The following is a 16,844-nucleotide window of genomic DNA, read 5'->3' on the forward strand; positions in this document are numbered from 1 at the left end:
TAACATATCCTTTTTTAAGACTGTCACATTTTAACCAATTTTAACTGTGCATAGGGAGGGGGCAAATGTGGGTAGTTAGGGTCCGGCGGCCGGAAGATTTCGCGCTGTACGGAAAGATAAGGCCCCTCTCCTAATAGCCAATAGCACTTAGTTCACGATGTAAGCAGACGGAAGTGACACCACAGACCTAACTCATATAAACACCGCGGTAAACACTAATAAACGCCATTTGCCATCCACCACATTGGTGTCTGTGAGCTGATGGACCGAGCGGCCTGGGGTTGGCCGCCGTGCCGTTCTTGAACCAGGTCGTCACGCCTTTCCCCGAAAGGCAACACCCCGCAGCAAGCCCTTGGTCTCCTCTGCTCCACAGCAGAGCTCCTGGCTCCAAGGCACTGGGATCTCAGCCTGAGTCACCTGCTTAGCAGCTTGATCCCTGCGGAGGAGAAGCGTCCAAGTGCCACCTCAGGGTGCCTGTCCTCCCTCTCTGGGAGCATCGGGGCATTTCTCCATCTGGCCCTGCTGCCTGTGCTGTCCTTGCCCTTCCCCTCAGGCTCCCTAAGGACAAGGGTGTCTAAGGTGCAGCTCAGACACCGATTCTGCAGGAGCTCTCAGGCAGCTGTGGCCAGGGCAGCAAAACCGCTGGGCCCAGCCCAGCTGAGGTTCTCTGGACATGCTGGGGTGGAGGGCTTGGGACCAGCCAGCTCTGCTGGTGGCACCACAGCTGTAGGAGTTTCGTGGAGGTTCTCCTACAGGAATATGCACAAGTGGATCACAGATGAGGAAAAGAGGGAATTTTTGAAGCTGTCATACTTTTCCCAGCTCCCCCCTCCTGTGGAGCAGGGAGAACTCTTTTGGCAGCTGGGCTCCTCACAGCACACCTGGCCAGAACAGACCAGAGCTCCAGCCAGGGAGATGGAGGAATGTTCTGTAACCAAGGAGAGAGTCAATGTCCGTTTTCAGGGGCTGGGGTGTGAAGGGAGGGAATGGGAAGAGATTTGCTCAGGGCTGTCCTGACTTGTGAGTGTGCTTTCCTCCTCTGGCAGCACCTCATGAGGAAAGGGCTGGGATGTCCAACAGCAGCTCCATCAGCCAGTTCCTCCTCCTGGCATTCGCAGACAGGCGGGAGCTGCAGCTCCTGCACTTCTGGCTCTTCCTGGGCATCTACCTGGCTGCCCTCCTGGGCAACGGCCTCATCATCACCACCATCGCCTGGGACCACCACCTCCACACCCCCATGTACTTCTTCCTGCTCAACCTCTCCCTCCTCGACCTGGGCTGCATCTCCACCACCCTCCCCAAAGCCATGGCCAATTCCCGCTGGGACACCAGGGCCATCTCCTACTCAGCATGTGCTGCACAGCTCTTGTTCTTTGTCTTCTTCCTTCAAGCAGAGTGGTCCCTTCTCACCATCATGTGCTATGACCGCTACGTGGCCATCTGCAGACCCCTGCACTACGGGACCCTCCTGGGCAGCAGAGCTTGTGTCCACATGGCAGCAGCTGCCTGGGCCTCTGGGTTTCTCAATGCTCTGCTGCACACAGCCAGTACATTTTCACTGCCCCTCTGCCAGGGCAATGTCCTGGGACAGTTCTTCTGTGAAATCCCCCAGATCCTCAAGCTCTCCTGCTCACACTTTTACCTCAGGGAACTTGGGCTTATTGTGGTTAGTGTCTTGTTAGCTTTTGGCTGTTTTGTCTTCATGGTGGTGTCCTATGTGCAGATCTTCAGGGCTGTGCTGAGGATCCCCTCTCAGCAGGGAAGGCACAAAGCCTTTTCCACCTGCCTCCCTCACCTGGCCGTGGTCTCCCTGTTCATCAGCACTGTCCTGTTTGCCTACCTGAAGCCCCCCTCCATCTCCTCCCCATCCCTGGACCTGGTGGTGGCAGTTCTGTACTCAGTGGTGCCTCCAGCAGTGAACCCCCTCATCTACAGCATGAGGAACCAGGAGCTCAAGGACGCCCTCAGGAAAGTGATTTCTTCATTGTTCAAGAGTGAGAGAATTAAATCGTCTTTCCACACATGACTCCACTTTATGTTATTCCCCACTTTTTGTTTGTTTGTTAATTTTTGTTGTTGTTTTTTTTTTTTTTTGGTATTCTGTTCTGTTGGGGGTTTTTATGTTTTTTATAATTTATTTATTTGTATTTTTTTAACTTTATTTCTCATTACTGCTGTTGTTATTGTCATCCATGATTTTGCTCCTGCAAAGATGTTTGCACTTGTGTCACTACAACTGAGACACGGACCTGCTTTGTTTCCTCTTGATCCATTATTAAAGTTTCTAACACTTGCTCTGAGTCCTTGGCTGTCCAGTAACCCCAATTAGCTGCTCTGCATGGCATCCTGTCCCCCAGCCATGTCACTTGCACCACTCAGCTCTCTAGGTCATTGATACAGATATTAACCAGGACTGGTCCCAGGCCGGACCCCTGAGGGACACTTGTCACCATCTCCATCTGGACACTGAGCCATTCACCACTGCCCTCTGGATCCGACCATCTCACCCATTCCTCATCCACTGAGCAGTCCACAAATCAAATCCTTCCTGCAAAGCAGGAAGGAAGGAAGTTTTCTTCTGTCATCTCTGACCTTCCCCCGAGCCTGTGTAGATATATGGGATGGAATATCTCTGGCCAGTTTTGCTGTTCGTCTAACCCAGCCTCCCACGGGGGGGCCACAGGTCCCCCCGCAGTGTCTGAGCCGGCAGAGCAAAGGCAGGACCTTGAGAGACCAGCAATTACAAAAACATTCCAGTGTCTTATCAACCTAGCAGAACACGCAGTTGCTAGTTGAAGAAAGCTCACTGAAATGAAAAAAGGAATCAGCAAAAGAAAAACTGGCGTTATCCTGGCTCAAACTAGGACATTCCACCCCTTATTCCATACCATACATTACGTATAGGCTCTATACCTTACCTATTGCCAAATCAAGAATTCTCTCCCAACGTCAAATTACCCTGAGGAACATATTGTACCTCACCATCCTCCATCATTACACACCAAGTATGTCCAGGTCCCTGAGCAAAAGCAATACCCCTGACAGGTTTACCTTTGCCTGAAGCAGGATAGACCCAGACACTTTTACCCAACAAGTTTCTTTCACATACCACAGGGACTTTATCCCCATCTGCAGTATGCATAAGGTCTGATTGAGCAGCCCCAGCCCGATTGATGGATCCTCTGGTATTAACTAACCAGGTGGCCTTTGCCAAATTTTTATCCCACTTTTTGAAAGTTCCACCCCTCATTGCCTTTAGGGTAGCTTTCAACAGACCATTGTACCTTTCAATCTTCCCTGGGGCTTGTGCATAGTATGGGATATGGTAGATCCACTCAATACCAGGCTCTTTAGCCCAATCAGTAACCAGTCTATTTTTGAAAAGGGTCCCATTTTCTGACTCAATCCTCTCTGGAGTACCATGTCTCCACAGAATTTGCCTTTCAAGACCTAAGATAGTATTCCTGGCTGTGGCATGAGGCACAGGATATGTCTCCAACCATCCTGTACTTGTCTCCACCATTGTAAGCACATAGCGCTTACCCTGGTGGCTCTGAGGCAGTGTGATGTAGTCAATTTGCCAGGCCTCCCCAAACCTGTACTTCGACCACCTCCCCTCATACCACAATGGTTTCAACCATCTTGCCTGTTTAATTGCAGCACACGTTTCACAATTGTGGATCACCTGCGCAATAGTGCTCATGGTTAGATCCACCCCTCGGTCACGAGCCCATTTGTATGTTGCATCTCTGCCCTGATGACCTGAAGCATCATGGGCCCACCGAGCCAGAAAAAGCTCACCCTTGTGTTCCCAATCTAAGTCTACTTGGAACACTTGAGCAGCCTCATCTGCTCGTTGGTTGTGTCGATGTTCCTCAGTGGCTCGACTCAGAGGCACGTGTGCATCTACATGACGCACTTTTACCACCAATTTCTCCATCCGAGCTGCAATGTCTTTCCACAGGTCAGCAACCCAAATAGGTTTACCCTTTCGCTGCCAGTTATTCTGCTGCCACTGTTTTAGCCAACCCCACAAGGCATTTGCTGCCATCCACGAGTCAGTGTAGAGGTAGAGTCTCGGCCACCCCTCTCGCTCAGCAATGTCCAAAGCCAGCTGGATGGCTTTGACCTCTGCAAACTGACTTGATTTACCTTCTCCTTCAGCTACTTGAGCAACCAGTCGTGCAGGACTCCACAGGGCAGCTTTCCACTGCCGGTGGTTCCCTACAAGACGACAGGAGCCATCGGTGAAAAGAGCAAATTGTTTCTCAGTCTCTGGTAGATGATCATATGGTGGAGCTTCTTGAGCTCGTTTTACCACTTCTTGTGGTGGCATTCCAAAGTGGGTGCCTTCTGGCCAGTTTGTAATTGCTTCCACAATACCTGGACGATTAGGTTTCTTGTCCCAGACTCTCATGTCCTCTTTAAAATAATTTTTCAAGAGAGACCACAGGTGGTGTCGCAGTGAGTCCTGTCTTCCTCGCTGCTGTCTCGTAGCAGGACGTCTCTTATTAATGACTGCAACATGTGGCCCGTCGTCTCTAGGGAGAATCTGGGGTTTACTTCCCCATCTATTTCGCATCCTATTCTTTCTGTCAGTCACATTTTCAATGGCTGAGGTTTGGAACTGAAGGGAATCAGAGATGATGTCTCCATACTGTCGTGCTTCGAAAGCCACCTCACGCACAGTTGGTCTTAGGCCCTCATCAAAGCATCCCATGAAGGAGAATATCTGGGCATGTGCTGCTGGTACAGCCTGAGCAAATCTCCAGAACATCTGTGTGTCACACTCAACATCATCAGGATTTCTAAGTCCATCTTTATCATAGATAACTTCTTGCACAGCTATCTCTCTCAAGTATGTGATGTCTCTCTCAAGAGTGGGTGTTCTGCTCCGGCGCCATTCGATGTCACCCTTGTGGGGGTATCTCTCTCTCACAGCTGAAAGGAGTCGGTCCCACAGGGTGGTAATTCCCACCTTATTACTAAGTGCTCTGTCAATACCAGCATCTCTGGCCAGGGATCCCAACTGCTTGGCTTCCCTCTCTTCCACGTTGTGGGTTTCAGCACCACTATCAAAGCATCGGAGCAACCATGGAAGAATTCCCTCACCCTCAATGCGGGTAAAGTCCTTTCTCATGAGGCGCAGTTCTTTCATAGAGTAAGGATGGAAAAGGTTGTCGTCGTCATCTGATTGAGGAGGGCCTGCTCTCTCTTTATCTGTTTGAGAGTGGTCTTTATCTGTCTGAGAGGCACCCGCTCCATCAACTAATTTAGAATCCTCTTCTTCCTCACCCTCACCTTCTGCTGCTTTAAGGAACTCTGGATATCTCAGATGGGAGCGGGTGAAAAGGGTGGAGCGTTTTGCCTTTGCCTTGCTCCTGGTCACAGGGTGAACTAGCCTGATTTGCGATGGATCGGACTCTATCTCTGTAGGAGCAGTTGTTTTTGTAGTAGTAGGAGTGGTGGTATTGGCAGCAGTGGAGTTGGCAGCAGCAGTGGCAGCAGCATTGCCTATGGGGGAATGGCAGTGAGCAGAGCAGCAGCTGGCCCTACGCATCCACATTACATTATAAACATTCAGCAAAAACAAGCCTACTGTGACAATGCTATTCAGATCAAAAGCTGGGAGATTCAGCTTGAAAGAAAACAGAGGTTTAAAGTTGGACCAGCTAGAACTTGTACTGTGGCTGTACTTATACAGTGCCCCCATAAAGAGCAGTATCATAATCTCCAAAATCACCAAGCCAGTGATGATACGGTTGATAATGGCTACACTTCTATCAATAAACCATAAAACGATCACAAGAGCAGCCACAAAACCCAGAATGCTCTCGGCTGCATACCACATGTACAGCTGCAGGCTTGAAAGAAAATCCAGTAGATTCATTGCAGGAAATGTCTGTTCAGTTTTCAATCCATCAGAAAATTCAGAAAAATTGCTTGCCATTGCTATGTGAGGGATTTCTCTCATCAGAGATGGAATTTGTAATCTGGGCTTAAAATTTGAGCCCCACGTTGGGCGCCAATTAATTGTTTTCAACGTTTGACAACAATGCTCTCGATCCCCTCCCCCTCCCACCCAGGTAGGGAAGGAGAGAGAGAAAAAGAGAGAGACTTGGCTAGATTGAAAACTGAACCGTGCAGCTTTATTTAGAATGCTAATATGTGATATGAGAGTATATATATATATAGTGATTATACAAAGGTGTGGTAGAAGCCTCTCGCCTCCCCCTACCCCCAGCAACTCCCACAGCACTTCCCTCAGACGAGACAATTCCGAGGAATCCCGAAGCTGCTCCTGGAGAAAGGCAGAGAGTTACGAGGGTCAGGAGGGCTTGAGGTCGGTGGGTCGACGATGATGGGCAGATGGTGTTTTCCCAGACGCCGGCCATGAACAAAAGAAAGAGAGAAGAAGGAAGGGGGACAGAGAGGCGAAGCAAAGCAGAGAGAGAGCGAAGCAGGAAGGAAGGAAGTTTTCTTCTGTCATCTCCGACCTTCCCCCGAGCCTACGTAGATATATGGGATGGAATATCTCTGGCCAGTTTTGCTGTTCGTCTAACCCAGCCTCCCACGGGGGGGCCACAGGTCCCCCCGCAGTGTCTGAGCCGGCAGAGCAAAGGCACGACCTTGAGAGACCAGCAATTACAAAAACATTCCAGTGCCTTATCAACCTAGCAGAACACGCAGTTGCTAGTTGAAGAAAGCTCACTGAAATGTAAAAAGGAATCAGCAAAAGAAAAACTGGCTTTATCCTGGCTCAAACCAGGACAACAGGGAATCAAAACTGTGCTCTACCCTGCAGCTGGTGACAGTGGCCTTGTCTGGAACCTCTGGCAAAAAGCACCTGGTGAGACCAGACGTCGTCCCTTGGGATTTTGGATCCAGCAGTATAAAGGCTCAGAAGCCAATGATACCCCAGGTGAAAAAGAGATACTGGCTGCCTGTGAAGGAGTGCGAGCTGCTTCCCAGGTCATTGGTGCAGAAGCAACGCTCCTCCCAGCACCTGGCCTGCCAGTCCTGGAATGGATGGATAAAGGGAGGGCCTCACCCACACACCGTGCCACCCATGCCATCTGGATCAAGGGGATGGCCCTGATAACACAGCGAGCTGGAACAGGGGCCCCAATGGCCCAGGCAGGGTGGAGGTGATTCCGAACTGGCCAGAGGCAAAGATTTTGGAATGGCACCGGACGAGACAGGGACTGGTGCAGAGGAGGCTGCCCCAGGTAATCAACTGTCAGAGCATGAAAAGCAATTTGCTCTTTTCACTGGTGGATCCTGCCATCTTGCAGGAAGTCATTGGAGGTGGAAAGCTGCAGTCTGGAGTCCTACGAGACAGGCTGCACAAGCTGAGGACGGAGAAGGTGGCTCGAGGCGATTTGCAGAAGGAAAGGCCGTCCAGCTGGCCCTGGACATTGCAGGGCGGGAGCAGGGGCCAATACTTTACCTCTGCACGGGTTCCTGGATGGCAGCAAATGCTTTGTGGGGGTGGCTAAAGGGATGGAAACGGGACAATTGGCAGCGCAGGGGGAAGCCCCTTTGGGCCGACCCCTGTGGCAAGATATTGCTGCCTGATTAGAGACATTGGCAGTAAAGGGACGGGACGTAGATGCCCACGCACCAAAGAGCCAGGACACTGAAGAACAGAAACACAACCAGTCAGTATTCCCACCCGCTCCCTGTCACAATCTATCCAAGCCAGGAGAGCTGGAATAAGGGACCTTCTCCCTTCCTGCTCCTTTCTCCCTGCCGGGGCTGCTGCTGGTTCCTTTGGCTTCCCAGCTGCTCCAGAATCCACCTGCATCGGGTGCTGTGAGGAGCTGTGGACCTCTCCCTGGAGCAGCCCTGCCTGTCCCATGTCCCTGCCATCATCCAGATGGGTTTTGTATAGAAGTACTTTCCTGTTCTTCCCCCACGTTTTACCCTTTCACCTTGTGTTGCAGTAAATGTGTTTCTAGTTTCAGTTTCCAAAGTTTAAGTCTCTCTTCCTTGTTCCCCTTCTGTCTTCCCTTGGGAGGCTGGAGGGGGGTAATAGAGAGCAATTCTGTCCTCTGGTTTTTGGGATTCAGCTTTAATATTGAAAGCAGGACACAGCCCAGAAACCAACCGTGTCCTGGGCTGCATCAAAACAAGTGTGGCCATCGGGGTGAGGGAGGGGATTCTGCCCCTCTGCTGTGCTCTGGTGAGACCCCACCTGGGGTACTGAGAGCAGCTCTGGAGCCCTCAGCACAGGGAAGACATGGAGCTGCTGGAGACGGTCCAGAGAAGGCCACAAAGATGATCAAAGGGCTGGAGCAGCTCTGCTATGAAGGCAGGCTGAGGGAGTTGAGGGTGTTCAGCCTGGAGAAGAGAAGGCTCTGGGGGGATCTTAGAGCACCTTCCAGTGCCTGAAGGGGCTCCAGGAAAGCTGGGGAGGGGCTTTTCATGAGAGAGGACAGTGGTAGGACAAGGGGCAATCGTTTTAATCTGAGAGAGGGGAAATTTAGGTGAGATATTAGAGAGAAATTCTTCACTCTAAGGGTGGTGAGGAACTGGAATGGGCTGCCCAAGGAGGCTGTTGATGCCCCATCCCTGGAGGTTTTTAAGGCCAGGTGGGACGAGGATTTGTGCAGCCTGGTCTAGTGCTAGGGTGCCCAGTTCATGGCACGGGTGTTGGAACTTGCTGATCTTTAAGGTCCCTTCCAACCTTATTGATTCTATGATTCTTTGGAGACAGTAAAACCTCCTGTACAGCCTGCTCTAGGTGAACCTCCTCTGGCAGGGGATTGGACTAGATGATCTCTACATGATCTTCCAACACTGACAATTCTGTCATTCTGTGATCTCTGTGCCCTCCCACACAAAGACCCCATCTCTGCTCACACCTTCCTCCCTGGCCCTTGCTTTGGCTTCCTTTGTACCTTCATTTGGTATTTCTGAGCTTGTCACCATGGGCATTCCTACCTTGGCCACATATTGAATAAAACTAGTGCCTTCACCTAAGATATGTGGTGTTCTGCAATTCCTCATGCTCTGATCTTGCCAGAGGCCCCCCATGTCAGGGTGAGCCACCTGTACACACGCATTAACAGGGGTCCAAACACAGCTTCACTCCTGGGGGACTTCAAAAAACTCTGGGATTCGGTCAGAAGAAACCTCACAGAGTTTTACACAGAGAAGCAGTCAGTCCCTTGCCAGGGGCAGAATCATCCCCAGAATGAGGGCTGGCTGAGAGCTGAGCAACTCAGCAGTGACCCTGAGAAGAAGGGCCTGGGCATTCAAGGAGTGTCCCAGGAGCCAGTGGTGTGTGCTCAGAGTTATAAGGCCAGTTGCAAATAGGGCAGCAGAGTGACTGCATCATTGGGAAGGGAAGAGCCATGGGTGTCACCTCCCTGGGTTGTGTGAGGCCCTTGACGTGGTCCCTCAAAACATCCTTCTGTCTAACCTGGAGAGAGAAGGGTTTGATGTGTGGACTGCTCAATGGATGAGGAATGGGTGAGATGGTCAGATCCAGAGGGCAGTGGTGAATGGCTCAGTGTCCAGATGGAGATGGTGACAAGTGTCCCTCAGGGGTCCGTCCTGGGACCAGTCCTGGTTAATATCTGTATCAATGACCTAGAGAGCTGAGTGGTGCAAGTGACATGGCTGGGGGACAGGATGCCAGGCAGAGCAGCTAATTTGGGTTACTGGACAGCCAAGGACTCAGAGCAAGTGTTAGAAACTTTAATAATGGATCAAAGGAAACAAAGCAGGTCCGTGTCTCAGTTGTAGCGACACAAGTGCAAACATCTTTGCAGGAACAAAACCATGCATGACAATAACAACAGCAGTAATGAGAAATAACAAAAAAAAATTTAAATAATAATATATATTAAAAAAACCAAAAAACAAAAACAACAACAAGAAATAAATACCAAAAAAAGGGAAAAAAACCCACCCCAAAACAAATAAACAAACAAAAAGGGTGCAATGACATAAATTGTAATCACTTCTGGAAAGAGGCTTTAAATCTCTCACTCTTGAAAAATAAAGAAATCACTTTCCTGAGGGCGTCCTTGAGCTCCTGGTTCCTCATGCTGTAGATGAGGGGGTTCACTGCTGGAGGCACCACTGAGTACAGAACTGCCACCACCAGGTCCAGGGATGGGGAGGAGATGGAGGGGGGCTTCAGGTAGGCAAACAGGACAGTGCTGATGACCAGGGAGACCACGGCCAGGTGAGGGAGGCAGGTGGAAAAGGCTTTGTGCCTTCCCTGCTGAGAGGGGATCCTCAGCACAGCCCTGAAGATCTGCACATAGGACACCACCATGAAGACAAAACAGCCAATTGCTAAACAGGCACTAACCACAATAAGCCCAAGTTCCCTGAGGTAGGAGTGTGAGCAGGAGAGCTTGAGGATCTGGGGGATTTCACAGAAGAACTGTCCCAGGGCATTGCCCTGGCAGAGGGGCAGTGAAAATGTACTGGCTGTGTGCAGCAGAGCAATGAGAAACCCAGAGGCCCAGGCAGCTGCTGCCATGTGGACACAAGCTCTGCTGCCCAGGAGGGTCCCGTAGTGCAGGGGTCTGCAGATGGCCATGTAGCGGTCATAGCACATGATGGTGAGAAGGAACCACTCTGCTTGAAGGAAGAAGACAAAGAACAAGAGCTGTGCAGCACATGCTGAGTAGGAGATGGCCCTGGTGTCCCAGCGGGAATTGGCCATGGCTTTGGGGAGGGTGGTGGAGATGCAGCCCAGGTCGAGGAGGGAGAGGTTGAGCAGGAAGAAGTACATGGGGGTGTGGAGGTGGTGGTCCCAGGCGATGGTGGTGATGATGAGGCCGTTGCCCAGGAGGGCAGCCAGGTAGATGCCCAGGAAGAGCCAGAAGTGCAGGAGCTGCAGCTCCCGCCTGTCTGTGAATGCCAGGAGGAGGAACAGGCTGATGGAACTGCTGTTGGACATCTGCTGCCTCTGGGCGTGGAGATCTGTCCATGGTAGAAAAAGACAGAATTTAGAGCAGACTTCACACAAAAATATCTCCTTAATTGCTGTTAGAGACACACAAACTGCCTCTTGTCTTTCACAAAATCCATTTGCAGGTCCTTTTCTGTACAGTCTGGTTGTTGCTGGATTTTGATCCCCGAGGGAGCTGTGAGCTCTGGAGGAGTCAGTCCTGCCCTGCAGCAAGAGGTTGAAAGGAAGAGGGGGTGACCTCAGACTAAATCCAGATGAGATATCAAAGAACTGTTCCGCATTTCTCCTCCCAACTCACCCGACTGCAGAGCAGAGCTGAGGGGATTTTGGTTTGTGTCTTCTGCTCTAGTTTCCCCACCACATCTGAGGAAAGTTTTTAAGGCAGAAGCCTTGGCCTTTCCACTGCTCTCCAAGTGAAACCTTGCAGGTGCTGAGAAGCAGAGGGACTGTGCCTTAGTGCAGAGTGAGGACAGCTACTCTGTCCATCAGTCCTGCTCTCAGCTGCCCTGAGCTGGCACCTCTTTCAGCTGCAGGACCATCACACACAGATGTTCTCCTGAGGAGAAACTGAACATGGCTGAGAGCAGAGCAGTCAGATTGTCCAGTGCAGCTCTCCCAGCCCCTCAGCCCATCTCATTCTCCCTGAGCAGGATCTCAGCTCTGCCCTCCCAGCCAGGGACACACAGGGCTCACTGCAGCTGCCCACAGACAGACCAGGAGCAGCATTTCCATGGCCTTGCCATGGACATGTCTTCTCCATGGGGCTCCCAGAAAACACAGAGGTGCCACAGGAGAGCTGTGCCCTTCTGGAGGGCAGCGTGCCACTCAGCAGGACCCTGCAGGGGAAGAGCCCAGTATCCCAAAGATGGGGTATCCTGACAGGAGGGTCAGCTCAGCCCCAGCCCCACACCCTGCAGTCCTCACAGCCCCAGATATCAGGCCATTGGGATGCTTTTCCTCCATGGACACAATGGCAGGACAGGACACCCAGCATCAGTGTCTGAGCTGCACCCAAATCATCAGCCCCCACCCCAAGGAGAAGAAGGAGAAGAACAAGGGCAGCAGGGCCAGGAGGGGAACATGCCAAAGTGCTGCTGCTGAGAGAGTTGGGACAGGGACACAAAGTCAGAAACTCGAGCATTTCTGCTCTGTGGTGCTGGGGTGTCTGGGAAGGGAACTCAGGACTAAGTCCCCATGATATGAAGGGCTGGGAGTTGTAGAGAGGGGGAGAGGAGAGCAGGGGGTTGCTCTTGGGAAGGCATCAGCCCTGCAGGGATGGCAGGAAGGTGTCCAGATCCCCCTTCCCATGACTTGCAGGCAGCAGCTCCCTCTCCCTCCCTGCCCATGTCTCTGCTGCCTGGAGCTGTCTCTGCTGCCTGGAGCTGCTTCTCTGTCTCCATGTGCCCTCCTTAGCAGGGCTCCCAGAGCCCATCCCACCCGCTGGGTGCTCAGCTCTGCCTGGAAGACACCCCTTGTAGCAGGGACCTGCCAGGGGCAGCTCTGGCTGTGCAGGGGCTCAGCAGCAGCTCAGACAAGTCCCCACTAGCTCTGGGGTCTCAGTGCCTTCTCCAGAGTGGAAAGCTCAATTCTCATCTCCCACTGCCCACCCAGCTCACCAAGAGTACAGAACTCAAAGCACAGACTCCTTTTTTTCCAGGGAAATGCTGCCTCTCTGTGCTGCTTCAGAAGGACCCTCTGCAAATTCCCTGGGGGTGATCTGGAGCTGTGAGCAGTCCTGACCCACACAGCACACTCTCAGAAGCAGAAGGACCCGTCCTTGCCCTGCCAGGGACGACTCATTCCGCACAGAGCTTCTCCCCACAGTCCTTGAGGAGCTCCCCGGGCAGGCTGAGAGCTGCCCCTGGCAGGCAGCACAGCCCCTGCCCCAGCACACAGCCCCTCAGCTGCAGGACCCTGCTCTGACAACAGCCCTGGGCACCCCTGCCTGCACCCCTGCCTGCACCAAGATCCAAAACGGCACAACCAGAGCCACCCACACCAAAGCCCTGACACACCTCACACACCCCATAAGCTGTGGCTGTGCCAGCTGCAGGAGATGCCTCCAGGAACTGCACCCACCTTGCCCTGCACCCACAGACTCACCGTGCCAAGGGCTGCACAGATGTCTCCTCCACTCAGCTCTCACTCCTCCCCAGTCCTGAGCACCTTTAAGCTCTCTCTGCCTTGCCCATCTCCCTCACACCCCCTGGCAGTGTCCTTCTCCCTGCTGGGCCAAGCAGAGGAGCTGCTCCTGGGCAGAGCTGTCTCTCTGCAGCACTGCCCACTTGCCAGCAGCTCCCTCCATCCCAGGAGCCCAGCTCAGAACCTTAATGAGCCCTCTGGTGGCTTTGCTGCTGAGCCCATGAAGCTGAGACAGGGAGAGGAAGCTGATGAAACCTCTGCACAAGTCTGAGCCCAAGTGCAAAGTTTCTGTCAGTGCTGATGGGTCCCAGTGAGGGACACGAGTGAGGAAGCGTCCCCAGGGTGTGGGTAGAGCAGGAAAGAGGAGGCAGGGATGGCAGGTGGGGAAGAGGAAGGTGAAGGTGGCTCTGGGGCTGAGTGACCCTGGGTGTGTTTCATGATTGCAGAGGACCAAGCCCTGTCCCCCTTCACCAAAGGTGCCAGCCCTGACCCCCAGCCCCTGGGAAGGGAGATCCTGTCCCTCACTCACCCCTCAGAGCTCTCCCTGGGGCACTGGGATGTGGAGCTGTGCAATGCCAAGGGCAGGACCAGGGCACGACACTTCTGCCTGCTCCCTCAGCCCCCTTGGGTGGGTCCATCTGGCCCCAGAGCCTTGTGTGTGTCCAAGTGGTGCAGCAGGTCACTGACCATCTCCTCTGGGATGATGGGGGCTCCATTCTGCTCCCCATCCCTGCCTTCCAGCTCAGGGGCTGCGTACCCAGTGAGCAACTGGTCCGGCTGCTAAAGGCTGAGGCAAAGAAGACATGAAGCACCTCAGCCTTCTCCTCCTCCCTGGTCACTGATCCCCTCACATCCAGTAAAAGACAGACATTGTCCTCAATCCTCTTTTTGTTCTTAATATATTTGTAGCTGCATTTCTTGTCATCTTAGGCATCTGGAGCCAGGTTGATTTCAAGTTGGTCTTTGGCCCTTCTGATTTTCCTCCTGCACATCCTCACGGCATCTTTCTGGTCCCCCTCATTGTCCTGCCCCTTTGTCCCAGGGCCATAAACTCTCCTTTTTGCCCTGAATTGACACCAGGTCTCTCCATTCAGTCAGGCCAGGCTGCTTCCCACTGCCTTGACTTTCTGCTCAGGGGCCCTGCCTGCTCCTCTGCATTTCAGACTTCCTTCCTGCAGCCTTTTTGAAGAAGGGTAGAGAGGAAGACCCTGGGAACTAGTGACCTCTCAGCCTCCCCTCTGCACCTGGGAAGAGCATGGAACAGATCTTCCTAGAAACTGTGCCAAGGCCCGTGGAGGACAGGGAGCTGACTGGAGACAGCCAGCAGGGCTTCAGCAAGGGCAAGTCCTGCCTGGCCAACCTGGGGGCTTTCTGGGGTAGAGTGACTTCATCAGTGGACAAGGGAAGAGCTACAGGTGTTACCTCCTGGACTTGTATGTGGCCTTGGACACAATCCCCCACAACATCCCTCTCTCTAAATTGGAGAGAGATGGATTGGATGTGTGGAGAGTGCACGGGATGAGGAATTGGTTGGATGGTCAGATCCAGAGGGTAGTGGGCAATGGCTCAATGTGCTCCATACACCAGAGGGATGGGATGCCATCCAGCTGGACCCGGACAAGCTCCAGAAGTGGGCTCATTTTAACATCACAGTGTACAAGACGGCCAAGTGCACTTGGGTCTGTTCAGCCACTGGTATCAATAGAGGCTGGGGATGAAGGGTCTGAGAGCACCCACAAGATGAGAAGTCTGGGGGTACTTCCTGGTGGATGAAAAGCTGGAGATGAGCAGGCAATGCGTGCTGGCAGCCCAGAAAGCCAACTGTGTCCTGGGCTGCATCACCAGCAGCGTGACCAGCTGGTCAAAGGAGGGGATTGTCCTCCCCAGCTCTTCCCTGGTGAAACCCCTCCAGCAATGCTGGGTCCAGCTCTGCAGCCCCCAGCACAGGAAGGACCTGGAGCTGTTGGAGTGAGTCCAGAGGAGGCCACAACAAACATCAGAGGGCTAGAGCACCTCTGCTCTGCAGACAGGCTGAGAGAGTTGGGGGTGTTCAGCCTGGAGAAAGCTCCAGGGTTACCCTTGCTGGCCCATCTACCAGCTGTGCTCAGAAGTTCTCTCAAGACACTCCAGAATCCACCTGGACAGTTTGCAAGACCAAGAAAAGAGTGATGGAGGAGATTATTCTCCAGCAGATGGAGGAGCAGGCCCTTCTCAAGCAGATGACAGTGATGACCATGCCCACCTTTCCCTCTAAAGGAACTGCACCTTGTGAGAAAGGACTTCACCCTCCATGAAGATGAGCCCCTTGGTTGCTCACACCTCAGTTCTTCATATGGCCTCATATGGGATGAATGGCCTTGACATCACAATGGCCATCACATCTGCTTCGGTGCCAGTCGGTCTCACAGGGTGGTAGTTCCCATCTTACTACTAAGTGCTCTGTCAATACCAGCATCTCTGGCCAGGGATCCCAGCTGCTTGGCTTCTCTCTCATCCACGTTGCAGGTTTCAGCACCACTATCAAAGCATCAGAGCAGCCAAGGAAGGATTCCCTCACCCTCAGTGCGGGTGAAGTCCTGTCTCATGAGGTGCAGTTCTTTCATAGAGAAAGGCTGGACAAGGTCATTGTCATCATCTGATTGAGGAGGGCCTGCTGTTCTGTCTGCTTGAGAGTGGTCTGATTTGTTATCTGTCTGAAAGGTACGTGCTCCATCAACTGAGTTAGAATCCTCTGCCTCCTCAGTTTCACTCTCTTTTGTTGTTTGAAGGAACTCTGCTTGTCTCAGGGAGGAGCGTTTTGCCTTTGCCTTGCTCCTGGTCACAGGGTGAACCAGCCTGATTCAAAAGGGAGTGGACGTTGTCTTTGTAGAAGCAGTTGTTTTTGTAGCAGCACTTGTAGAGGTAGCTGTTTTTGTAGCAGTACGAGGGGTGGTATCAGGAGCAGTGGAGCTGGCAGCAGCAGTGGCAGCAGCATTGCCTGTGGGGGAGTGGCAGTGAGTAGAACAGCATCTTGCCCTACGCATCCACAATACATTATAAACACTCAGCAGAAGCATCCCCACTGCAACAATGTGTCCTGGTTTGAGCCAGGATGAAGCCAATTTTTCTTTTCACTGATTTTTTTTTTCCTTCAGTAAGCTTTCTTTTAACTAGCAACTGTGTGTTCTGCTAGGCTGATAAGACAGTGGAATGTTTTTCTAACTACTGAGGCTTCAAGGTTACACCTTCACTCCGCCGGCTCAGACACTACGGGGAGATCTCTGACCCCCCCGTGGGAGGCTGAGTTAGACAGACAGCAAAATTGGCCAAAGATATTCCATTCCATATATCTACGTAAGCTCAGAGGAAGGACAGAGATCTTAGAAGACAGCTTCCTCCTTCTACTCACCTTCTCTTCCGTCCATGGCCGGCGTCCGGGGAGGACTCTGCTCATCCATCACCGCCGACCCTTAGGCTCGAGCTCTCCTGACCCTCATAACTCTCCGCTTTCTCCAGCAGCGGCTCCGGGATTTCTCGGGACTCTTCCCAGTTCAGGGGAGTGCTGTGGGAGTTGCTGGGGGTGGGGGGAGGCGAGAGGCTTTTGCCCATATCTGAATATATCTGTATATAATTGTATATATTTTCTTGTGTGATTCATTAGTGTTTTAATTAAAGCTGTGTAGTTTAGTTTTCAATCCAGCCAAGTCTCTCTCCTTTTCTCTCTCTCCTTCCCTGACTGGGTGGGGGGGGGGAGGGGATCGAGAGCATTGTTGTCAGACCTGAGTCA

General features: G+C 52.4%; 1 protein-coding gene across 1 annotated transcript; it reads left to right on the top strand.

Annotated features, from left to right (window-relative positions):
• The first annotated feature begins 1,063 nt into the window (after window positions 1–1,063).
• LOC127396329 (olfactory receptor 14J1-like) lies at window positions 1,064–2,026 on the top strand. Its single transcript, XM_051643955.1, has one exon. It carries the CDS (start codon window positions 1,070–1,072, stop codon window positions 2,024–2,026), a length of 957 nt encoding a protein of 318 aa, XP_051499915.1. The 5' UTR covers window positions 1,064–1,069.
• The last annotated feature ends 14,818 nt before the right edge of the window (window positions 2,027–16,844 follow it).

Source organism: Apus apus, unplaced genomic scaffold (genome assembly GCF_020740795.1).
Source record: "Apus apus isolate bApuApu2 unplaced genomic scaffold, bApuApu2.pri.cur manual_scaffold_77_ctg1, whole genome shotgun sequence".
NCBI classification, from domain to species: domain Eukaryota; kingdom Metazoa; phylum Chordata; class Aves; order Apodiformes; family Apodidae; genus Apus; species Apus apus.

What these genes read in the sequence shown, in the direction of transcription:
- LOC127396329 (XM_051643955.1), top strand. Translation starts at nt 1,070, where the DNA reads ATGTCCAACAGCAGCTCCATCAGCCAGTTCCTCCTCCTGGCATTCGCA.